The sequence below is a fragment of the Carcharhinus amblyrhynchos genome, chromosome 17 (genome assembly GCF_965287045.1).
Source record: "Carcharhinus amblyrhynchos chromosome 17, sCarAmb.v2.hapA, whole genome shotgun sequence".
NCBI lineage: Eukaryota > Metazoa > Chordata > Chondrichthyes > Carcharhiniformes > Carcharhinidae > Carcharhinus > Carcharhinus amblyrhynchos.
The window spans coordinates 53,753,971-53,779,751 of NC_137340.1; the positions used below are offsets into that span (position 1 = coordinate 53,753,971).

At 44.0% G+C, this 25,781-nt stretch overlaps 1 protein-coding gene across 1 annotated transcript in view; it reads right to left on the bottom strand.

The window, feature by feature from the left end:
* The window catches only part of armh3 (armadillo like helical domain containing 3), a 170,020-nt gene that overhangs the window by 99,844 nt on the left and 44,395 nt on the right, over positions 1-25,781 (bottom strand). Inside the window, exons 13-18 of the mRNA XM_080205969.1 lie at positions 17,802-17,877; positions 15,564-15,660; positions 8,486-8,587; positions 4,630-4,688; positions 3,238-3,303; positions 1,259-1,328 (exon numbers count right to left, since the gene is read on the bottom strand). Coding sequence (XP_080062095.1) covers positions 1,259-1,328; positions 3,238-3,303; positions 4,630-4,688; positions 8,486-8,587; positions 15,564-15,660; positions 17,802-17,877 — 470 coding nt within the window. The remainder of the gene's footprint in view (positions 1-1,258; positions 1,329-3,237; positions 3,304-4,629; positions 4,689-8,485; positions 8,588-15,563; positions 15,661-17,801; positions 17,878-25,781) is intronic.

Sequence of the window (25,781 nt, forward strand, 5' to 3'; positions counted from 1 at the left end):
TTTGTACGCTTAGCTCCTCCCCTTAAATACATGACTCTGTCAATCAACCTACTCTGAAACCCCAGGGACAAAAACAAATAAAAATAGATCAACTCAGATGAAAACAAATAAATCCCCAGCCAAAATCAATCATTAGCCTGCATTCTCAGCACATAAGCTACTCGATTTGCAGACAAGTAGGCACCGGGTAAAACAGAGCTGAATTTTAAACATGCCCCCCACAAGAAACGTGAGGAATAGAGTCTATAAAGGGGTATAGACAGATTGAGTGAGCAAATGTGAGTAAATGGTAACTTGCCCACTTTGGCAAGAAGAAGGAAAAAGCAGTATACTATTTAATTGAAGAATCATATCAGAACTCAGAGATACAGAGGGATCTGGTGTCCTCGCACAGGAATGATAAAAGACTAGAGATTAGGAAAAAGCAAATGATTAGGAAAGCTGATGCAGCGTTGGTTTTTATTGCAAGGGGAATAGAAAATGAAAGTAGGAAACTTATGTACAGGGATTTATTAGACCACACCTAGAGTACTGCGCACAGTTTTGGTCTCCTTACCTTAAAAAGGACATAATTGCATTCAGGTTGAGCAGACTGTCCCATACCCATTGGAGTTTAGAAGAATGAGAAGTCATCTTATTGAAACGTTAAGATCCTGAGAGGACTTGGCAGTGTAGATGTAGGTAGCATGTTCCCCCTTGTGGGGAATCTTGAAATAGGGGACACAGTTTCAAAATGAGGGGTCATCCTTGTAAGACTGAGATGAGAATTTGTTTCTCTCAGAGGGAAGTAGAGACTGGCTCACTGAACATATTCACACTGAGTTAAGACAGATTTTGATCGACAAGAAAGTCAAGAATTATAAAGGCAGGGAGGAAAGCGGAGAGGAGATCACTACCAATTCTTGTATCCTTCTGATGTTACATGTGGTGCTGTGCATCAGCCTTCCCAGATATACTGGGTTCTGCTCGACAATACAGAGAGCTGAAGCCTATCGAGTGCTAACACCCAAGGCTGGCTCTCTACTAATAATCCAGGAGCGGGGTCTGTGATGGCTTGGAGCCATTCGCACCATGGACAGTGTAACTCATTTCTCTCAGATAGACTATCCGCAATCCCTGAACTGAGGAGGTTGCTTTCTCAACATTCATCATTTTTAACTGTGAATCCTGAGCATTGTATTTTTTTTACCCCAGGGGTCATTGTTTAACAAACTCCAATCATCATTCACAGAGGGAACAGACAAGCAAAGACACTTACCCAACACAGCACAGACCAGAGGCCGTGAGGGGATGTTCTTCTCTGCAGCTTTCTTCCGATGTCTCATGGGCTAGAAAGTAATTTAAAAAGATCACGAATAATACAGAGACCATTAGCTCTTTTTTGACAGGTCAACTCTATATCCATCTCCTGCCTCAATCCTGTCATGATGTGGGTATGCCGGCGTTGGACTGGCGTAAACACAGTAAAAAGTCTGACAACACCAGGTTTTAGTCCAACCTATTTATTTGATAATATACGCACTAGCTTTCGGGGTTACCCCCTTCGTCAGGTGAATGGAGAGTTCTCCATTCACCTGACGAAGGGGGTAACCCCGAAAGCTAGTGAGTATATTATCAAATAAATAGGTTGGACTAAAACCTGGTGTTGTCAGACTTTTTACTCAATCCTGTCACACATGAAACACTGAAATCCTGTTTTGATTTCTGCTTCATTATTGCAATACCAGCTGAACTCCAATCAAAATAAACATCATTTTAACAAGTTGAAGGTTTACCAGAGAAAGCACTAGAAAATCAAAAAGAAAGCAAACCTATGGTATCTGACAGAGTATGAACAGTGAGAACGGATACTCAAGACTCCGATGAGGTCCTGAAGAAGGGTCTCAGTCCTAGATATTACATTTTGGATTTCTCTCAAAATCTTGATGTGGAGATGCCAGTGTTGGACTGAGGTGGACAAGATGAGAGGTCACACGATACCAGGTTACAGTTCCCAAAAGAGAAAATACTGGAAAATCTCAGCAGGTCTGGCAGCATCTGTTAAGGAGAGAAAAGAGCTGACGTTTCGAGTCCAATCAGTGTTCCATTCCGTTCCAGTCAGCGTTCTGAAAGTGAGTGGCGTTTACTACCAAATAAACCTGTTGCACTTTAACCTGATGTTGTGAGGCTTCTTACTGTGTTTACCTCAGTCCAACACCGGCATCTCCACATGGTGTTTGATAGGGACAGTGCAGAGGGAGCTTTACTTTGTATCTAAACCTATTCTGTTCCTGTCCTGGGAGTGTTCGATGGGGACAACGTAGAGGGAGCTTTACTCCGTATCTAACTCCATGCTGTACCTGTCATGGGACTGATGATGGGACAATGGTGATTGACTGTGAAACATACTCCTTTTCCCAAATTAATGAGTGGGCAAAGTAAGGAAGACTTAATCCTGGAATGAGATGCACTCATCATGTCCAAGGTTAAGATCACTGCTCGGTAAAATCATTACTTGACCTCATGCACCATCTCTGATGACATTGTAAAACAGAAGCTAACTTTGAATAATAGCAGAAAGTGGAGATCAGGCAACAATTAAAAGTGAAGAAACAAGTTAACATTTCAGAAAGGACCCCACATAAAAGTGGCATAGTAGCACAGTGGTTAGCACTGCTGCCCCACAGCACCAGTGACCCAGATTCAATTCCAGCCTTGGGTGACTGCACATACTTCCTGTGTCTGCGTGGGTTTCCGCCCAGTGCTCCAGTTTCCTCCCACAGTCCAAAGATGTGTGGATCAGGTTGATTGGCCATGCTAAATTGCCAATCATTAGCAGGGTAAATATGTGGGGTTACAGGGATAGGGCCTGGGTGGGATTGTCGTTGGTGCTGGCTCAATGGGCCAAATGGCCTTTTTTCTGCCCTGTAGGCATTCTTTGGTTCTATGATGTACGGTTTTTCCAAGGGGGTACTGAATTTTACTTCACTCACATGTTCACTGAGGACTGTTTCATCCCCAGATGAACTGGCTGTTAAGCACCTTCACAGATGGGTACAGACTGCCCACTGTTGCCGTGTTCTGATAAATATACACTAGTGCCAATCTGGGAGGATACTAACAGCCCAAACTCTTTTCCCTCTTGCTGCTACAGTCTCTTGAGGTTCCTTGGAAAGTCTGGCAATTAAAGATCTGAGGCAGCGATACTGGGTATTTCTATAGCAGGGAAATGTTCACCGAGCATCTTTTAATACTCACCATTCTGTGCAAGTTCACCCGGAAGTTCATGTTGTCATCATGCAGGAAAGCATTCGCATATTGATCCTGTAACAAAACGGAGCAGAAGGAGTCTAAACCATGAACTTACAGAGCGAGTGTCACTGCAGCAGACAGGGCAAGACTGAGCATATTGTTGGAGCACATTAGATGGAAATGTACTTTGCATCAAAACCATGTTTAACTTGCCCTGTTCGTGTTGGCACAGTATAAAGGGAGCTTTACTCTGTGTCTAACCCCATGCTGTACCTGTCCTGGGAGTGTTTGATGAGGACAGTGTAGAGGGAGCTTTACTCTGTATCTAACCCTGTGCTGTACCTGTCCTGGGAGTGTTGGGGACAGTGTAGAGGGAGCTTTACTCTGTATCTAACTCTGTGCTGCAACTGTCCTGGAAGGGTTTGATGGGGATAGTGTAAAGAGAGCTTTACTCTATATCTAACCCCATGCTGTACCTGTTCTGGGAGTGTTTGATGGGGACAGTGTAGAGGGAGCTTTACTCTGTATCTAACCCCGCGCTGTACCTACCCTAAGGGTATTTAATAGGCCAACACTGTAACAAGTGTTACAAGAGCTGACAGTAAAATGGAATGCAGGTGGTACAAGTAGAACATAGAACATAACAGCGCAATAAAGGCCCTTCGGCCCTCGATGTTGCGCCGACCTGTGAAACCAATCTAAAGCCCATCTAACCTACACTATTCCAATATCACCCATATGTTTATCCAATGACCATTTAAATGCCCTTCATGTTGGCAAATCCGCTACAGTTGCAGGCACGGCATTCCATGCCCTTACTAGTCTCTGAGTAAAGAACCTACCTCTGACATCTGTCCTATATCTATCACCCCTCAATTTAAAGCTTTGTCCCCTTGTGCTAGCCATCTCCATCTGAGGAAAATGGCTCATACTGTCCACCCTATCTAATCCTCTGATCATCTTATATGCTTCTATTAGGTCACCTCTTAACCTTCTTCTCTCTAATGAAAACAGCCTCAAGTCCCTCAGCCTTTCCTCTTAAGACCTTCCCACCATACCAGGCAACATCTTGGTAAATCTCCTCTGCACCCTTTCCAATGCTTCCTTATCCTTCCTATAATGCTGTGACCAGAACTGTACACAATACTCCAAGTGCGGCCGCACCAGAGTTTTGTACAGCTGCAACATGACCTCATGGCTCCTAAACTCAATCCCTCTACCAATAAAAATTAACACACTGTACGCCTTCTTAACAACCCTGTCAACCAGGGTGCCAACTTTCAGGGAGCTATGCACATGGACACCGAGATCTCTCTGCTCAACCACACTACTAAGTAACTTACCATTAGCCCAGTACTCTGTATTCCTGTTACTCCTTCCAAAGTGTTTTGTACTTACCTCTGCGATGCAGGTAAGGATGATCAGGCAGAGTTTGGCACTGTTCAACCGATGCTCATCTGAAAGAAGAATTCACGCTATAGATTAGAAAATTACAAGAGGCAGCAGTGAGACAGCAATTGCAGGCTGTGAATTTCTGACAGCTCTGAATGTGAGTGTGGAAGGATGTAATGGGGAAGTGGAGAGTGATATCCTAATCAATATCTGTGACTAACGCTGAAAATTACACATGTTAAAAGATAGGGGAGAACAGGTTTGGACACGGTTGTAATGCAATCTGCAGCTCTGGTTTAACACTGAAAGCCTGTGAACACAGTCTCAGATTATCTCAAAGCACTTTACAACCAATTAAGTCATTGTTTGAAGTGTAGTCACTGTTGTAATATAGAATGCAAGAAGACCAGTTTGTGCACAGCAAGCTCCCAGAAATAGCAATGAGAGGCTGACCAGATCATTGGTTTTCAGTGGCACTGGTTAAGGGATTGGCTGGGACACTGGATCTACTCTCCAAGCTCAGCATCAAATATTTCCACCAGACCGTTTCCTTCATTTGGTGGGGGGGGAGAGAGAGAGAGAGAGAGAGAGAGAGGAGAAGGCGGCAGCAGAGGTAAGGAGCCTGAGTTTAGTGTAACATCTGAATAATGGCAGGTCTTAAAGTGGAGCTCCTTTAATATTCCAGTGAGAAAGACACGCTCAAGTGTTGCATGAAGCATGACTATCTGAGTTAGAGAAAAATGGTACCACAACTGAGCCTTCATGGGCACCGACAGTGATGGGCTGCACGGCTGGCACTGCCTGAGGAATCTGTAGCCCAATACATGAATCAGTGATTCACACTAGAAGAAAGAATGGGGGTTGGAAGCTGATTTAAAAAAAATAAAAATCACTTCACATTTGCATAGGAGAATTATGACTGTCACTCTTTCAGATCAGTCACTGCTGGCTGCAGATGAGGAACACTCCAAGTACCATTTACAGTGCATGTCACTTAAGAGGGTGCTGCACAGAACTTGGCTGCATTCCAGCAGTATGAAAGCATAAAGCACAATAACAAGGGAAGACTGAGTCAGCAGCGCAGAGTCACTTATTGTCCTTTACAGAATTCAGAACAATATGGCACTTCAACAGACTCGCCCTTGCCCTTTCACAATGCTGGATATGCATTGAGAGCTCACAGGGAGATAATAGCAAAAGCTCATTTATATTGGAGAACTGGCAATGGCAAAGTGTTAAATCCACAGGCTTTCTTCAAGAACAGGAGGACATTCAAACTGAGGCAATTGCAAGGATTAACAGAGAATTAGATAAATATTCAAGGAATAGAAATATCAAAAGCTGACAGGGAAAAGGCTTGGTGGGAAGCTAGCCTTGACACAAAGTGTCAAATGGCCTCCTTTCTGTGTTGCAATGTCTCTACGCATCCCAGGGATCAAGAATCCTGATTTATCACACAAAGACATGAACAGCAATATAAACTGTAACACGATGCAGATATTATTACACAACTGCACTGACTCAGAGATATCACAGAAAATATTTTTTAAAAAGCAGGCGGCCATTTTGTTCCTCAAGCTGCTCTACCATTCGGTCATGGTTTATCTTTTACCTCACCACCACTTTCTTACCACAAGCTCCATACCCTTTCATTTCCTCCAGGTACACAAGTCTAGTGCTGTCAGCTTTGAATATACTCAATGACTGAGTGTACACAGCTTTGCAGTAGTGAGTTTCAAAGATTCACAAGCCTCTGTGTGAAGAAATCTCAGCCCTAAATGGCTAAACCTGCATCCTTTGAGGTAGATTCCTAGTTCAAGACTCTCCAACCAAGAGGTAACAGCCTCCCAGCACTTATTCTGCCAAGAAAAGGGTAAAATGCACCTTCAAGCCTAGTGAATTTGAAGACAATTTACCGACATAAAATCAGATGTGAATGGCAGGCACATGCATGGTCTCAGCCAGGAGATCACTGTTCAGCACACTGCAGCAAAGGAGGGCTTTGGGTACTGCCTGCTTGAGAACGCCATTATCAAACTGGATTGCCCTGCACACAGTCAGTAGCAAACCAGTTGCTTTCAAAGTGACCAGACTGTAAGTGGACTAGCCTTAAAGCGACCGCCATACAAAATTCTTTGAACGATAGTCGCTGGCTCCTCACAGCTCCACATTAGAACCAGGGCTATCCTTGACCACCATGCACTTCTCCTTCCCTGCACTGGATTGCCTAAATTCCACCCTTCCAAGGTTTGCATTCGGTGACATAATTGGCCTGAAATTGAAATCCCTCTTGTCGTGAAGCTGTCACAGAGTCATAGAGGTTTACGGCACGGAGACAAGCCCTACAGCCCAACTTGTCCATGTCGCGCTTTTTGTTTTCAGAACCCCTAAGCTCATACCAATTGCCTGCATTTGGCCCATATCCCTCTAAACCCATCTACCATGTAACTAACTAAATGCTTTTTAAAAGACAAAATTGTACCCACCTCTACTATTACCTCTGGCAGCTCGTTCTAGACACTCACCGCCCTCTATGTGAAAAAATTGCCCCTCTGGACACTTTTGTACCTCTTCCCCTCTCACCTTAAACCTATGCCCTCTAGTTTTAGATGTTCCTACCTTTGGGAAAAGATATTGACTGTCTAGCTGATTTGTGCCCCTCATTTTTTTGTAGACCTCTATAAAATCATCCCTCAGCCTCCCACGCTCCAGAGAAAAAAGTCCCAGTCTATCCAGACTCTCCTTATCTCAATCCATCAAGTCCCGGTAGCATCCTAGTAAATCTTTTCTGCATTCTTTCTAGTTTAATAATATCATTTCTATAACAGTGTGACCAGAATTAACATAAGAACATAAGAAATAAGAGCAGGAGTAGGCCATCTAGCCCTTCGAGCCCGCCCCGCCATTCAATAAGATCATGGCTGATCTGTCGCTGCTCAGTTCCACTTTCCCGCTTTCTCCCCATAACCCTTAATCCCCTCTCTTATCAAAAACCCATCAACCATTCCACACCGAATTCCAAGTTTGGCCTTACTAATGTCTTGTACAACTTCAACAAGACAATACAACTCCTGTATCCAGGGAAATCCAGCAAGGTTCCTGCAGTTTACCAGGAAAATATAGATGAGACCACCAATTTCAGGTGAGAATTACACCCAGCTGTTCTGGCACCCAGTTCATACTGGACAGCAATGCCTTTGCATTATCCATTCATGGGATGTGACCATCCCTGGCAATGCCACGATCTATTGCCCATTGCAAAATCCTATCAAGTACGGACTGAACTGCTATAGTTTGTGTGGTGTAGGTATATTGATAATGCCAATGGATTCTTAGTTCCATGATCGACCCACAGAAGTGCAGTGGAAATCTGGAACTCCCGCTTCCAAAAGACTGGATTCTGGAGGTCAATTAGAAATTACAAATGGGAGAGATGTCTGTTGAATAAAGGGTACCACAGTGGTTAGCACTGTTGCCTCATAGTGCCAGGGTTTGATTCCTGGCTGTGTCACTGTCTGTGTGGAGTTTGCATGCTCTCCTTGTGTCCGCGTAGATCTCTTCTGGGGGCTCCGGTTTCCTCCCACAGTCTGAAAGACGTGCTGGCTAGGTGCATTGGCCGCAACAGACGTCAGACTGTGACGCCTCAAGGAATTTCACAGTAACTTCATTGCAGTATTAATGTAAGCCTCACTTGTGACTAAAAAATAAACTTACAATAAATTTATACTTATAGATATGGAACAAAGGCAGGTAAACGGATTTAAGGGACAGAGCAGCCATGATGTAACTGAATGGTAGAATAGGACAATAATATTAAACAGGCCCCAAAATCTTTCTTTTGGTCATAATTTGCTTTCCTTACCTTTTGTATCCTGCATGACAATGGAGCAATACTTGAGGAAAGTGATGAGGAGATTGCTGGTGTGCAAGTTTGGATCCAGTGGCAATTCTGAAGAATTAATTACTGTAGTGGAAAGAAATAGAGAGAAATTAAATGAAACACAGTTCTACTTTAACGATCAGGGACCTGTCTCCAGACTGTACCAAGTAATATGATTGTAATCAGCACAGTATCTTACACAGTAGCTGCAATGAGCCTCAGCATCTGAGTTACATAGAAATACAAGGAATAAGCAGTAATGGGAAGAGGTTATTCAGTCCACGAGGGTGTTTATGCTCCACTCGACTCTGTTCACATTTTTCCTCATCTAACTCTGTTGGCATAACCTTCCATTGTAGGTTACACTGATTGGCCACGGCAAATGCACAGGGTTATGTGGATAGGGCTGGAGGGCCTGGGTCAGATGTGGTGAGTCAGTGCACACTCAATGGGCCAAATGACCTTCTTCTGAACTGTACTGTTTCTATGGGATTCCTATCTACCTCATAAGTTTCTCTTTAACTGCACCTTGACTACTGACCTCAACCCTCCCTTGGCAATGAGTTCCACATTCTTACAACGCTGTGGGTAAAGAGCTTTCTTCCAAATTCCCTGCTTGTGAAGGAAAAGTCCCAGTTCTAATCTAGCCTCCCCTCACTGGAATGTCCAGATTCATTAAAAACATACAGGATCCTGAAGGGTCTTGACAGGGCAGATGTGGAGAACATGTTTCCTCTTGCGGAAGAACCTAGAACGAGAGATCACTGTTCAAAAATATGGGGTCACACATTTAGACAGGCGTAAGGCATAACTTATTCTCTCAGGAAGTCATGAATCTTGGAACTCTCTTCCTGAAGATGGTAAAAGCAGAGTATTTGAATATTTTTAAGGCTGAGGGGGATAAATTCTTGGGAAACAAGAGGGTGATAGTTTTTCGATGGGAGGCAGGATGAAGACTTGACATTGGGGCAACACAGTGGCACGGCGGTTAGCACTGCTGCGTCACAGCGCCAGAGGCCAGATTCAATTCCAACCTCGGATGACTGTGTGCGTGGAGTTTGCACATTCTCCCATGTCAGCGTGGATTTCTTCCAGTTTCCTCCCAAGCTCCAAAAATGTGTGAATTAGGTAGATTGGCCATGCTAAACTGGCCCTTAGTGCTGCCCCGTGATATGCAGGTTAGGTGGATTAGCCAGATAAATATGTGAGGTTTCAGGGATAGGGCCTGAGTAAGATTTTTAAAAAAGTGGGTCGGTGCAGACTCGTTGGGCTGAATGACCTCCTTCCGCACTGTAGGATTCTATGATTCTATGCTATCAGATCAATCATGATCTTATTAAATGGTGGAGCAGGCCCAAGGAGCTGAATGGTCTACTCCTGCTTCTTGTTCATATTCGTACGTTGAACTGTGGAATGTAATGCCTGGTCTGGAGGGTATTAGCTATGAAGACAGGATGGATAAACTCAGTTTATTTTCACTGGAATGATGGACATTGAGGGGCCTGAAAGAAGTTTACAAGTGGTGTGGACAGAGTGGATAGTCAGATGCTCTTTCCTAGGGTAGAAAAGTCAAGTACAAGGGGACATAGGTTTAAGGCGCATGGGGAAAAGATTAGAGAAGGTGTGCAAGGCAAATTTTTTTTTTTACACAGAGGATTGGCGGTTGGTGACTAGTGGGGTGCCCCAGGGGTCGGTGCTGGGGCCTCAGCTATTTACCATTTATATAGATGATCTGGAGGAGGGAACCGAGTGCAGGGTGTCGAAATTTGCTGATGACACCAAGATTGGGGGAAAGGCAAATTGTGCGGAGGGTGTGGAGAGTCTGCAGAAGGATCTAGATAGGCTGGGCGAATGGGCCAGGAAATGGCAAATGGAATTTAATGTTGGCAAGTGTGAGGTGGTCCACTTTGGTAGGAATAATGGTAGGAAGGACTATTACTTACGTGGCGAAAAACTGCAGCAGGCGACGGTGCAGAGGGACCTCGGGGTCCTTGTGCATGAGTCGCAAAAACCCAGCTTGCAGGTGCAGCAGGTGGTCAGGAAGGCGAATGGGATGCTGGCCTTCATAGCGAGAGGGATTGAATATAAAAGTAGGGAGGTCTTGCTGCAGCTGTATAGGGCATTGGTGAGGCCGCAGCTGGAGTACTGTGTGCAGTTTTGGGCGCCGCACCTGCGCAAGGATATTTTGGCCCTGGAGGGAGTGCAGAGGAGGTTTACTAGGCTGATACCGGAGTTGAGGGGATTGAGCTATGAGGAGAGGCTGAATAAACTAGGCTTGTACTCGTTAGAGTTTAGAAGAATGAGGGGAGATCTCATTGAGACGTATAAGATGATGAATGGGATGGATAGGATAGAGGTGGAGAGACTCTTCCCGCTCAAAAAAGACAGTAGGACTAGGGGGCACAGCCTCAAGATAAAGGGGAGGCGGTTTAGAACGGAGTTGAGGAGGAACTTCTTCACTCAAAGGGTGGTGAATCTCTGGAATTCTCTGCCCGTTGAAGTGGTGGAGGCTGCCTCGCTAAATATTTTTAAGAAGCGGGTTGATGGGTTCTTGATAAGAGAGGGGATTAAGGGTTATGGGGAGAGGGCGGGAAAGTGGAACTGAGCCACAACAGATCAGCCATGATCTTATTGAATGGCGGGGAAGGGCTAGATGGCCTACTCCTGCTCCTATTTCTTATGTTCTTATGTTCTTATGGTGAATGTCAAAACATGCTGCCCAGGGAGGTGGTGGGAGCAGGTACGATCGTGGCATTTAAGAGGCATCTAACTGAATACATAAATAGAATGGGAATGGAAGGATATGGACTCCGTAAGTGCATACAGTTTTAGTTTAGGCAGGCATCATGACCGATGCAAGCTTGGAGGGCCTGTTCCTGTGTTGTACATTCCTTTGTAATAACTCAGGAAGTCAGGACCCAGCACATGCTGCTGCCAGCTCTGTCCAATTAGCATCACTTTGTATGCCCATTCCCTGTAGCCCTGCAAATATTTCCTTTTCAACTATTTATCCAATTCATTCCACCTTTCAGGCAACACATTTCAAATTACGAACTGCTGCATAAGAAAAGTTCTCATTTCACCCTGACTTTGATCTTCAATCTGTGCCCTCTGGTTACCGAGCTTCCTGCCAACAAGAATGAGTTTCTCCTCATTCTCACCTTTTCATCAAATTATTACGGACTGACTTTAATTTGGGATTTAAACAGTGAGCGGGAGCTGAAAAAGTCCCAAGGCATCCTTCTGCGTTTACACAGCAAATGAGAGTAGCCCAACTGCATAAAAAAATTATCTCCCCCCGCCCCCCTCCAACTCTTTTGCCAATTACCTTCAATCTGTGTGCTCTGGTTATCTAGCCTCCTACCACAGAAAACAGTTTATTTTGCCGTTCTACTTAGCTATGCAACCATCCAATATTGATCATAGGAGTGCGTGGGACACAACAGATAATCTGGAGTTCTACTCAGCCAACAATAGAGCACAAGGGATGTAGTTAGGTAAATATTTAAAGAACTTTCCCTTAAGAGGTTAAGTTAAGCAGACAGCAGAGCAGTGCAGAATGTAAGTAACTGGACAGAATCTCCAGTATCCCCACAGTAGAGAAGAGGCCATTCGGCCCATCGTGTCTGCACTGATTCTCCAATGGAGCACCCTACCTAGGCCCTATCCTCGTACCCCCACATATTCACCCTGCTAATTCCCCTAATCTACATATCTTGGGGTACTTGGGGGTAATTTAGCATGGCCAATTCACCTAACCAGCACACCTTTGAATTGTGGGAGGAAACTGGAGCACCCAGAGGAGGCCCACACAGACACAGAGTTGGGGAAGATGCAAACTCCACACAGATAGTCAGCCAAGCCTGGAACTGAATCTGTGTCCTTAGCGCTGTCAGACACCAGTGCTAACCATTGTGACATCGTGCCACCCTGGACAGAGCGACTGGATGGATGCTTGGTCTATTCTTGATCTGTACTTTGGTGCACACAGGTATATATTCAAACATCCAGTGAGGGGCTTTTGGGAACTGACATTTTGTGTAGTCGCAGCTTCTGTGACAGCATTCGTGCGATGCCGTGTTGTTTGACCATACAGTAGAATCAGCATTCAACACAACATGGCATCTCCGAATCTGCACCAGAAAATAAAACTACACCACCAATAACTCCGCTCAAAGCAACCTGGAATACTGCCCCTTTTCCTAAGATTTGTCACTGGCAATTCCAGGGTTTGGCCAAACAGTGCTGCACTCAGTTGGACTGTCTCTGCCAAGACATCAGTGGCAGGTGCTAAAACTGGATGGATGGAGCAGTGGGTTTAAAAAGAAAATCTTTCACAGGACCTGGGTGTCGCTGGCTGGACAACATTTGTTGTCCATCCCCAACTGCCATCGAGAAGGTGATGGTGAGCCGCTTTCAGAAGACAGGGGGTAGAGGTAGAAGGCTGCTTTCCTGAATGGAGGTCTGTGGCTGGTGGTGTTCTGCAGGGATCAGTACCGGGACCACTGCTGTTTGCAAAATATATATATAAATGACTTGGAACAAAACCTAGCTGGTCTGATTAGCGAGTTTGTGGATGAAAGACAGGATCTACAGGCATTTAGAGATGCAATGACTGATTAGGGACAGTCAGCATGGCTTTGTGAGTGGAAAATCATATCTCACAAATTTGATTGAGTTTTTTGAAGGGGTAACCAAGAGTGTAGATGAGGGCAGTGCAGTTGATGTTGTCTATATGAACTTACACAAGTCCTTTGACATGGTACCGCATGGTAGGTTGTTGCATAAGGTTAAATCTCACGTGATCCAGGGTGAGGTATCTAAATGGGTACAAAATTGGCTTCTTGATAGAAGCCAGAAGGTGGCTGTAGAGAGTTGTTTTTCAAACTGGAGGCCTGTAACCAGCAGTGTGCTTCAGGGATCAGTGCTGGGCCCACAATTATTTGTCATTTATATTAGTGATTTGGATGAGAATATAGGGGGCATGGTTATTAAGTTTGCAGATGACACCAAGATTGGTGGCATAGTGGACAGTGAAGAAAGTTATCTCCAATTGCAACGGGATCTTGATCAATTGGGCCAGTGGGCTGATGAATGGCAGATGAAGTTTAATTTAGAACAATGCTAGGTGATGCATTTTGGTAGACTGAACCAGGGCAGGACTTATTCAGTTAATGGTAGGGCGTTGGGAGAGTTACAGAACAAAGAGATCTAGGGATACATGTTCATTGCTCCTTGAAAGTGGAATCACAGGTGGACAGAGTGGTAAAGGCAGCATTCGGCATGTTTGGGTTCATCGATCAGAACTTTGCATGCAGGAGTTGCGACGTCTTGTTGAAGTTGGACAAGACATTGGTAAGGCCACACTTGGAATACTGTGTACAGTTATGGTCACCCTATTATAGAAAGAATATTATTAAACTAAAAAGAGTGCAGAAAAGATTTACTAGGATGCTACCAGGACTTGATGGATTGAGTTATAAGGAGAGGCTGAATAGACCAGGATTTTTTCTCTGCAGCATAGGAGGCTGAGTGGTGATCTTATGGAATCTATAAAATAATGAGGGACGTAGACAAGGTAGATAGTCAATATCTTTTCCCAAAGGTAGGGGAGTCTAAAACTAGAGGGCATAGGTTTAAGATGAGAGGGGAGAGATACAAAAGTGTGCAGAGGAGCAGTTTTTTCCACACAGAGAGTGGTGAGTGTCTGCAACAAGCTGCCAAAGGTAGTAGGAGAGGTGGGCACAATTTTATCTTTTAAAAAGCATTTAGATAGTTATATGGGTACGATGGGTTTAGAGGGATATGGGCCAAAAATGGGCAATTGGGATTAGCTTAGGAGTTTTAAAAAAAAGGGTGGCATGGACAAGTTGGTCCGAAGGGCCCGTTTCCATGGTGTAAACCTCTATGACTCAGATTTCTGGAGTTGTGGATAGTGACGAAGATTGTCAGAGAATACAGTAGGATGTAGATAGGCTGGGAAATTGGGCAGAGAAATGGCAGATGGAATTTAATCTGGACAAATGTGAGGTGATGTGTTTTGGTAGATCTAATTCAGGTGGAAGTTATAAAATAAACGGCTGGACAATCAGGAGAGTAGACACATGGAGAGATCTGGGAGTACAGGTCCACAGATCCTTAAAAGTGGCAGCACAGGTAGAAAAGGTGGTGAAGAAAGCATATGGCATGCTTGCCTTCATTGGACAGGGCACTGGGTATAAAAGTTGGCAAATTATGTTACAGTTATATAAAACATTGGTTGGGCCACATTTGAAATATTGTGCCCAATTCTGGTCACCACACTACCAGAAGGACATGGAGGCTTTGGAGAGAGTGCAGAAAAGGTTTATCAGATGTTGCCTGGTATGGAGGGTATTAGCTATGAGGATCGAATAAACTGGAATTGTTCTCCCAACAGTTAGTTTATATAGGTATAAGTGATCAGCGCAGGCTTGGAGGGCCAAAGGGTCTGTTCATGTGCCGTACTGTTCTTTTTGTTGTTCATGAACCTCTGTAATCCATATTGTTTTTACACCCACAGTGCTGCTGTGAAGGGAGTTCCAGGATTTTGACCCTGTGACAGTGAAGGAACTACGATATATTTCCAAGTCAGGATAGTGTGAGGCTTGTGGGGAACTTGCAGGTGGTGGTGGTCCCACACATCTGCTGTCCCTGTCTTTCTAGGTGGTGGAGGTTACAGGGTTGAAAAGTGCTATTGAAGGAGGCTTGGTGAGTTGTTGCAGTGCATCTTGTCGATGCTACACATTGGGCAACAGCAAGGGATTCCATTCCTCATCACTGTCCCGTCAACCCTACCTGTGAACTGTGTGTGAATGTTGAGCTAAGGACGGGATTAAATTCCCTCCCAATCTCCACTCCACCCCCCCAACCATTCCCATTCCAATAGCATTGCTTGGGATTACAGTGAAGAACGCACACTGTGCAAAATACTGGAGTCTCTTCAGGAACCTAGAGACTGGGCTGGGGTCAGCACCTTCAGGAAAAGGAGGGGAGCAGTTGGCAGAAACAGAAGGAAGTAAATAATTTCAGGAAGACTTGCCATCTGATGAAGGAGACGTGTTTCCCAAAGGCGTGGTCGGAGTTGTAGGTAATGTCGGTGTCGTTGGAATACTAACTAGGCCCATATCTGGGTGGCTCTGGGTTTAATAAAAGCAACATTGCAATTAGAAACTTTATCCCAAACACACATCGAATAATCCTTACATTAACAATTACTAACATTTTTAAAATGTCATTTCCAAACATGTTTAACTTTTGATTGACGGTATCTATTTGTCAAAATCAGGGACCGCATAAGATTCTTGCATTTGATTGTTGGGGGAATCTAATCGTGCATCAAGGATATCTCCATTCACTAGTGACCCTGGACTTATCTGCTGGTCCCAGGAGAACTGAGCAACCATTCACAGCTTATCTGGTTGTGAATGGTGGCTGCACTGACGTTCAATGCTAATCTCTCTCCTTTCCCTACCAGCTAAGTAAACAAATAGGGGCTGGAAATAAAATTAGAAAGTTCACTCCATGAGTTTTTGGAATGCAAAGATTCCCATTAACGTATAGACATTGGGGCCTGTGCTGTTTAGCCCTCCGTGATATCTGGCTAGCAACTATATATAGCAGGACAGTTCAAATCACAAATGGAGGAATCACAGTCACACGTCGCATCATTGTGTGGGTAAACGTCTTTGTGGATGTGTGCGTACTCTGATGATTCCTTGAGGTGTCAGAGGGACGGGGTGCCAGGCAAAGTGAGGCCCAAAATGGCAAAAAAAAGGTGAAGGAAGACTATGCATCTCGTCGGCTGTGAAGGTCAAAAAAGGCTACAGTGATCAGGTAGTCCCAGTCACTGTGACTTGACATGTCACTGAAATCTGACCGCCAACTCATCAAGGTCACGTGAAAAATGATGGCCACCCTGCCCCAGTTCCCACATTAAACAAAGTCATGCGCAGGCTTCTACCAGGCTCCTCCCGTCAAGTCCTGTAGCAATGGAGAATTTGCAATCTTGGGAGCCCCTAGCCAAGAATCTGCACACAGGCCACAGAGTCATGAAGGTTGTTGGACACTTGTGTTGGAACAGACCTAAGTCCTATCACAAAGTGATAGAATCACAGACACAAATCTGCATCAGTTATTGTCAGGGGAATCACAAACTCCTGCCTCATCACTATGAACTGAAGGAGATATTAGGTAGGACAGGTTATCGATATGTGAAAGTGCAAGAGGCCAGAATTAAAGGAGCACAGAGATTTCAGTAAGCTGGAGAGCTTGAGGAAGTTACGGAACAAGGGAGAATGATTGTGAAAGATTGCAAATACAAGGATGAGACTTTTACAATCAAAGCGTTATCAGACCAGGAGCCAATGTCGGTTAACAAGAACAGGAGTGATAGGTGAATGGTAATTGCATATGGCAGGACAGTTCAAATCACAAGTGGAGGAATCACAGACACACATTGCACTTTCTCTTTTGGTTTCAGATTCCAGCATCTGCAGTAATTTGCTTTTATCCAGTGTTTAACTCACTGCCACTTCTCTTCCAGGAATGTCTTCTCTCCGACAGGATTTGTATATGTCTCTCTCTCCCCCTATCCAACTTCAATGTTTTCCATTTCTTAGGTCGGACAAGGTATTTACCACCAATTTTGACAAAGGGTAAAAACATCAGTTCTTTTCTCTCCTTACAAATGCTGCCAGAGCTGATGACATTTTCCCTTTTGGTCTCTGGGTGCACGAGGTGTGCTCCAATACCTCCCCCAAGTGACCAGTATTCATGCATGAACCCATGGAGTGAGGTTATGCAATTGTGGCGTTGAGAATGGGCCAAATCTCATCTTCATCAACCACCCATACAGAATAAAGAGTGCAGGGCTTCCTGTCCAATACCTCCAACCCTCCTATCTTGAAGCTGCTGTCTCGATCTGTGATTGGGGCTTCACAGATGCTCAGCTTCTCAATCAAGTGGCTATTTTTTATCTGTGAACCCAGACATCCAGGCTATTCCACCATTGGAGGCTGTGTGAAAAAGCAGAGGAGATGACACATAGTTGCTTTGGGATAGTGATTGAAAATAGGTACCCTGGCTGATTTAACTATTTCTTAAGCCATGAGCCAGTGACGCCTTTCATAGCATCACTGCTGTCACCCTGACCATGGCCAGCTCTCTCATCAGTCTTGTGCCAGCTTGAAACAATACACCAACAAAACTGGGAGAGTCTCTTCTGTGGGTTTCAATAAAGACCATTCAGTTGGACACAGAGTAAGGTCAGCGTGCTCACCTGCGCTAATACCGTGATGAAGTTTCTGTTTAAATGAACAGCTTCGTACAATGCCAGCAGGATAGCTTCATTGGTTCTAGTTCAGAAAAAAAACACCACAACCAGCAATTGAACAAGGGCAGTAATTCCTATTCAATAACAACTTGCATTTAGAGCCTTTAACACATTAAACATCACAAGATGTCTCAAAGGAACGATATCAGACAAAAACTGACACCGAGCCACATTGGGAGATGTTAGGGCAGGTGATCAAAAGCTTAATCAAAAAGATCGTTCTATGGAACATCTTCAAAGGAGGAGAGAGAGGCAGAGAGGATCAGGAAGGGAAAGCCAGAGCTTAGGGCCTTGGCAACTAAAGGCACAGTCACCACTGATGGAGCAATTAAAATTATGGGATTCATAAGAGGCCTGAATTGGCGAAGCAGTGAGTTCTCCTGCTTGTACAGCTGGAGGAGGTTAGAGATAGGAAGTGATTATTCCTCACCCTCACATTTCAACAGAGTATTGGACCGCTTAATTTTTGTAATTTATTTTGTAATTCCTTTGCTATTTTCAGTTCAAATATACTTTTGTTTCTCAGTGTTAAATTCCATTTCTGATCCTCCTGCTAAAATCTCTCTGGCTATTCTTCTTCATTGAATCATAGAATCCCTACAGTGCAGAAGGAGGCCATTTGTCCCATCGAGACTTCACAATCCCACCCAGGCCCTATTCTCATAACCCCACCCTACTAATTCTCCTTCTTCAGAACATCCTGCTTTGCCATACAATTTAATATTGTTTCAACATCTCACTCTCAGCCAACGTAAACAGATTAATTGGCCAATCAGCCAATGCTTGGGATCCTGCTGTGCTTTAAAATGGCTGCAAAGTTTGCCAGCATGAAGACATAAATTACCTCGAGGCATTTATGAGACTTGGCAAAATACCCTACAAATGCAATATTTTTCTGTTTTTTAATCTGTAAATTTACAATATTTTACTTTCAAACCCTTTGAGCTTACCATTTATTAATATGATGAAAAGGACAAACCCCAGATGGAGACTTGACCTATGTCACTACTCTGTAACAAGCAATAATCACAATTTAGTTATCCTATCACTTTGAGGATTTATGAACTCATTTAAAATGTCTGTTGTTTCCCCTTCCAAAGGCTTGTTAGCCTCAAGTCTCTTGTGAATGACCTTAATAATTCCAATAATTCTTATACTGCAGAGCTGCTTTACAGACAGATTACAAAGCAGTGCCTGAGGGCCTGTGAACGCTGTAACATAAACTTCAAAAGCATCATTCAGTCTGCTTTGTCCTTCACCCATGCACAGTCGCTGCAATTATGGTTTACGCTCAAGTTAAGATCCTTACTTCTTGACCTCCTGAGCATCCCCAATTTTCTTTGCTCCATAACTGGTGGCTGGACCTTCAGTTGCCTGGGTTAGGGTTACAGAGTTGTCTCCCAAAATCTCTCCACCTCTCTTCCCTGTTTTAAGATTATCCTTAAAACTTAATGCCTTGAACAAACTTTTGGCCTTCTATCCTAATACCCCTTTAAAAAGGCTGCTTGAATTTTGTGCTTTAATGTTCTTGTGAAGCATCTGGCTATGTTTAATTACATGATTACAGTCCAAATACATGCAAGTTAGGCGGATTGGCCTTGCTAAATTATCCCTTTGTGTTTCAAGTTCTGTACGTAAGGTGGATTAGGGGTTGCAGGGATCAGGTAGGTCGGTTTTGGGGGAGGGGGTAGCTTGGTAAGATGCTGAGCTGGTGCAGACTTGATGGGCCGAATGGCCTCCTTCTGCAATGTAAGGATTCTATGAATATACTGTAAATAAATACAAGCTGTGAATCAAATAGACCTGAATACCTCCATGACACCTTTATGGAGTTGATCCTGTTCCTTTAAAATGCATCAATTGGCTACTTCCTGATGGCCCTTTCAAGTCTCATAACCCTTCAGGGTTGACAGGGGGGAGTGATCTTTTGACTCAGGCTAGGTTACTTTTAGTGTCTTATGCATCTCTCTAACTTCTCTCTTTTTTCACTGCTCTCAAAATCTACATGTCAGGTTAAGTCCACAGGGAAGAAGGAGCAGATATCTTATAATGCGGGGAAGTTTGATAGTAAGAACAGAAAAGCAGGATTTATTTTAAAGCATGATACATATGAATGTGGATGTTCTGAGGAACCTGGCATACTCATAGGCACAGCAAGCAATAGTTAAGACTCTCTTCACACTGCCCTTTGCATGAGGCATTAAACATATACATGTACTAATGTACAAATAAGAACATAAGAAATAGGAGCAGGAATAGGCCATCTAGCCCACCGAGCCTGCCCCGCCATTCAATAAGATCATGGCTGATCTGTCGTGTCTCAGTTCCACATTCCCGCCCTCTCCCCATAACCCTTAATCCCCTTGCCTATCAAAAACCTATCAACCCGTGTCTTAAATATATTTAGCGAGGCAGCCTCCACCACTTCAACGGGCAGAGAATTCCAGAGATTCACCACCCTTTGAGTGAAGAAGTTCCCCCTCAACTCCGTTCTAAACCGCCCCCCCTTTATCTTGAGGCTGTGCGCTCTAGTCCTACTGTCCTTTCTGAGCAGGAAGAGCCTCTCCACCTCTATCCTATCCATCCCATTCATCATCTTATATGTCTCAATGAGATCTCCCCTCATTCTTCTAAACTCTAACGAGTACAAGCCTAGTTTATTCAGCCTCTCCTCATAGTTCAACCCCCTCAACTCCGGTATCAGCCTAGTAAACCTCCTCTGCACTCCCTCCAAGGCCAAAATATCCTTGCGTAAGTGCGGCAACCAAAACTGCACACAGTACTCCAGCTGCGGCCTCACCAGTGCCCTGTACAGTTGCAGCAAGACCTCCTCACTTTTATATTCAATCCCCCTCGCTATGAAGGCCAGCATCCCATTCGCCTTCCTGACCACCTGCTGCACCTGCAGGCTGGGTTTTTGCGACTCATGCACAAGGACCCCGAGGTCCCTCTGCACCGTCGCATGCTGCAGTTTTTTGCCATGTAAGTAATAATCCTTCCTACCATTATTCCTACCAAAGTGGACAACTTCACACTTGCCACCATTAAATTCCATTTGCCAGTTCCTGGCCCATTCGCCCAGCCTAGCTAGGTCCTTCTGCAGACTTTCCACACCTTCCGCACAATTTGCCGTTCCACCAATCTTGGTGTCATCAGCAAATTTCGACACCACACACTCGGTTCCCTCCTCCAGATCATCTATATAAATGGTAAATAGCTGAGCAGCTATTTAAATAAGGAGAAGAGGTTCATCACTCAGCTCTTCCAACCTGTTCTGCCATTAAGATCATGGCTGCTCTGATTGTCACTTTCCTGCCCATTGCCAATACCCTTTGACACCCTTTTTAGTCAAGAATCTATCTACCTCAGTCTTAAAAAATATTCCCCACTCTCTGGGAAAGAGTTCCAAAGATTCACAACTCTCCAGAGAAAAACCTGCTCCCGAGCTCTGTTGTTAGAACTGTGTCCTCTAGTTTTGATCTCTCCAATAAGAAGAGCCATCCTTCCAGCATCCACCTTGTTAATTCCCCTCAGTATTTTATATGTTTTAATAAGATCAACTCTCATTTTTCTGAACTTCAAAGGATACAGGATCAATCTGTCCAAACTTTGCTTATCGAATAATACACCCTCCATCCCAGGAATCAGTCCAACGAACCACCTCTGAATACAACTATGACCTTTCTTAAGGAAGGAGACAAAAACTATACATGGTATTCTAGACATGGTCAAATCAAGATTCTGAACAATTGTAGCAAAACATTTCTACTTTTCTATTCCATTTCCCTTGCAATAAACACCAACATTTCATTTGCATTCCTATTCATCTGCTGCACCTGCATATTAGTTTTATAATTCCCAAATCCCTTTGTACCTCAGAGAATATGCATTCTCCCTCCAATTTGATAATATGTTGCTTTTCTATTCTGCGTGCCAAAGTGGAGAAGTTCAAATTTATGCCTACTTTGTTGAGTAGGTAATCCTCTATCCAAGTAAACATGCTATCCTCTACACCTTGTGTTTTTCTTTGTGCAGTAATCTTGTCAAGTGCCTTCTGGAAATCTAAGTGTACGACATCCACAGGTTCCCCTTTATCCACATTCTTGATACTTCCTCAAAGAACTCTAATAAATTAATCAAACACAATTTCCCTTTCATAAAACCATGTCAACTCTGCCTGATTGTTGTGAGATTTTCTCAGTGCTCCACTGTAACTTCCTTCATAATAATTCCTATGACAGACATTAAACTAACCAGTTTGTAGATTTCAGCTTTCTGTCTCTCTCTTTTCTTGAACAAAGGAGTTATATCACTATTTTCCAATCTGATTGGCTTTTCCAGAAAATAGGGATTTTTGGAAAATCAAAGTTAACACATTTATTATCTCAGCAGCCACTTGTTTTAAAACTCCAGGAAGAAGTCCGTTAGGACCTGGGGACTTGTCATCTATTATTTTTAATAAATTTCTCAGTGCCATATCCCTGATCATTGTAATTATTTTAAATTCCTCCCTTGATTCATAATTATTTCACAGAATCCTGATAATGCAGAGGAAGGCCATTTGGCTCGTACAGTCTGCAATGACTTTTTCTGACAGAGTGTTTTACCCTGGCCCTCTCCCTGTAACCCTGCACCATGGCTAATCCATCTAACCTACACATCTTGGGACACTAAGGGGCAATTCAGCATGGCCAATCCACCTAACCATCACATCTTTGGACTGAGAGAGGAAACCCACACAGACATAGGGAGAAGGCGCAAACGCCATACAGATGGTCACCCAAGGTTGTAACTGAACCCAGGAACCTGGCGCTGTGAACAGCAGTGGTTACCACTGTGGCACTGCGTGCACTTTCTGGATTACTTCTATCTCATACAGTGAAGACTGATGCAAAATATCTGTTCAATTCATCTGCCATTTCCATACTTCCCATTAATTCCCCAGACTGACCAGCCAGAGGACCCATAGTCAAAGAAGTCGTTTGAGGAATTAAAAATGGAAAGATAAAGAAACAAGGGATAAGAAGAATAAATAGGAAATAATAAACCTTATTCTATCCAAGAGTTCTACTACCTGATGACAAGCAAGTGTTTTGCCATTGTCCTGGCTAATATTCCTTCCATACACAATGTAATCAAAATAAAAACACTGATAAACTGCTGATTAGATCCATCTTGTTGGATCTTACTGTCTGTAAGTGGTACTCTCTTCACTTCACTGGGCCACACTGCTGGAATTCCCTGCCTAACACCATCAGAGTGTGAAGATCATAGGTCAAGTTCTATGATGAAGACTTGAGCACATCACCTAGGTTGTCATTCCCAATGCAGTAGTGATGGAGAGTGCAGCACAGCAGCAATATTGTTATAAAACAATATTAAGATAGGTCACCATGACCTTAGTCAGAGAGGCTGGTTTTAAGGATTGACTTAAAGCAGGAAAGAGAAGCGAAAGGGCAGCAGTTTTTCATATTCTCTAGTGCACGTCTATCTTTTGGAGTTGTGAATTTCTTTTAGAACAATTCCAGCATGATAGAGAAGTGGCAGCCTGGTTGGGCTTTGTACAGTATCTCTCTAGTCGCTCTGTTTTGCTGCCACAGGCATTGGGGACTGAGCAACAAAATAATTGGAGCAAAAAAACCTGACATGAATGAACTTCTATTTGTAAATCCATTCGGGTTTCCAATTATTGTGCATGCTGTTGTGGCCAAACGGGCCATCTAAAATGGCGTTTTGTAAAGCACTCTGGGACAACTGGGCAAGAAACTAAACCGACAGGCTGCAGTTTAAAGACAAACAGGCTGCAACCCTGACGAATGAATAAACAAGATATGGGTCATCTCCAGGATGAAAGGGGCTTTATAGTCACACTGGCTTGTTTCATCTTCAGGATGAAAGAGACTTTCTGGTCACACTGGGTTGTGTACAGACATAAGAGCACCGTGAACCCTTATTTGGAGGGAGGTATGTGACCTATGTGCCTCCAGCACCTACAGACATGGACGTTGGGGACACACCCAGAGATCGGTGTGGTAGCACCTCATTGGACTCTTATCGATCGGGGGATCAAGTCCTGATCAATTGATTGGCAAAGGCCAAAAAAGGGCGTGAAACCAAATGGGGTATAAAGGGTGTTGCACAACCAGGAATCTTTCTCTCCCTCTGACCCCATGAACGAGCTACAACAATGGTGAACATTGCCAGCATGAGGACAGCCACCACACCCTGAGAAGGAAGGAAGAAAGACCAGAGCCAGGGTGCCAAACCAGACCAAAGGACCAGACTACACAGATGACTACCGAGACCAGCACACAAATAAGGCCAATATCTGCTTGGGTATTTGCCAGTCATGCAGAGTTAAGTCAAGGTCTTGTATTGGACTCGAATTCTAGTATTTTCTGTAAGATAACTTATTATTGGTCGAGGGGGTAATTATTGATTGTGTGGGTTTAAATAAGTATTGGTTGTACTAACAAGACGTCTACTCGTGGTTATTTGTCCACCATATAAGGGTTAAAACAGACTTGCAGCAGGCAACAATCTTGTCAAAGACTCTGGAATTATTCCTGGTGAGTACAGAGCCCCAGTCCAAACTCCAAGTCTAACTCCTAGGATTCTCTTATTGACTTTTTCTCACAGCAAATTAGAACGTTAACTGTTCGGCACATATTCTGCTGCTACTAGGGAGGGGGAGCAAAGGGGGGCATAGGAAATTATGGGGGTAAGGGAAACAACGGACGAGGAGCAAGTGCAGGAAGGGTGAGGGAGTTGGCAGCAGAAGGGGGGGGAAAGCAAAGTGAGTCGAGGAAACAGAGTAATTGGGGAAGGGGCTCCGAGAAGGTAAGCGGGGGTGAGAGAAAGAACAACAGAGAAAATAACTGAGAGAACGGAGATAAAGGCAAATTACTATGGATGCTGGAATCTGAAATTAAAAGAGAAAATGCTGGAAAATCTCAGCAGGTCTGGCAGCATCTGTAAGGACAGAAAAGAGCTGACATTGAGTCCAGACAAAGGGTCATCTGGACTCAAAACGCCGGTTCTTTTCTCACCTTACAGATGCTGCCAGACCTGCTGAGATTTTCCAGAATTTTCTCGAGAGAGAGAGAGAGAGAGAGACCCAAGATTCCTGATCTCATCCAGAACATCCAATGGACATAAACAGTTACCTTAGAGGCCTGCCCAGGAATCGTAATGAGAGACCAAGAAAGAGGGACAGAGTTAAAATGAAGAAACATTAGAAAAGCTCATTAAAAAACTAGAATGAGATAAGTCTGTAAAGGACTGACTGAATTTCAGAGATTCTCACCATCAGGATCTCTGTAAAGAGTATCAACATCAATTATCAGGACCCCTGTTAAAGAGGAAAATTGAGTCAAGTCATTTGGATTTTGTTTAAACCCCAATTTTAAAGGATTATGATTTCGTGGCAATTTCCTGATTGTCTTTTTGTTCTGTTTGTAACTGCTGATTATATCATCAGGGTCAGTGGCTTTGAAGGGCTGTTCAGCTCAGCCTTCCGAAACAGCAATCAGATGACACGTGCTCCATACTGATTCACCCTCAGATTAATTACTGTGTTGCAGCTAATGTTAATTGAACTCCCCCAGATTGTCAACCTCAAGCCTCCGAGGCATATACTCCCACACCAACCTGCATTACTGTCTCTCTCACTCACGAGATCTCTCTTCCTCTCCTGTAACTCTCCTCACCGGGATATGGTTCTGCAGGCATAGGCAGCTATTTGCCACTTTACCCAAGTGGCCAGTCTTTTGTTCAAAGTGAGACTGTGGATTGACTGAGTTAAGGCTGTTCTTCCACAGGGCAGTTCGCACAACAAATCCAAATCCTCTCCTGAGCCTAACACCTGATGTGCAGCCAGAAAGTGATCAGCGAAACGCAAACCCTTGGCTCAGTTTACTTTCTTCC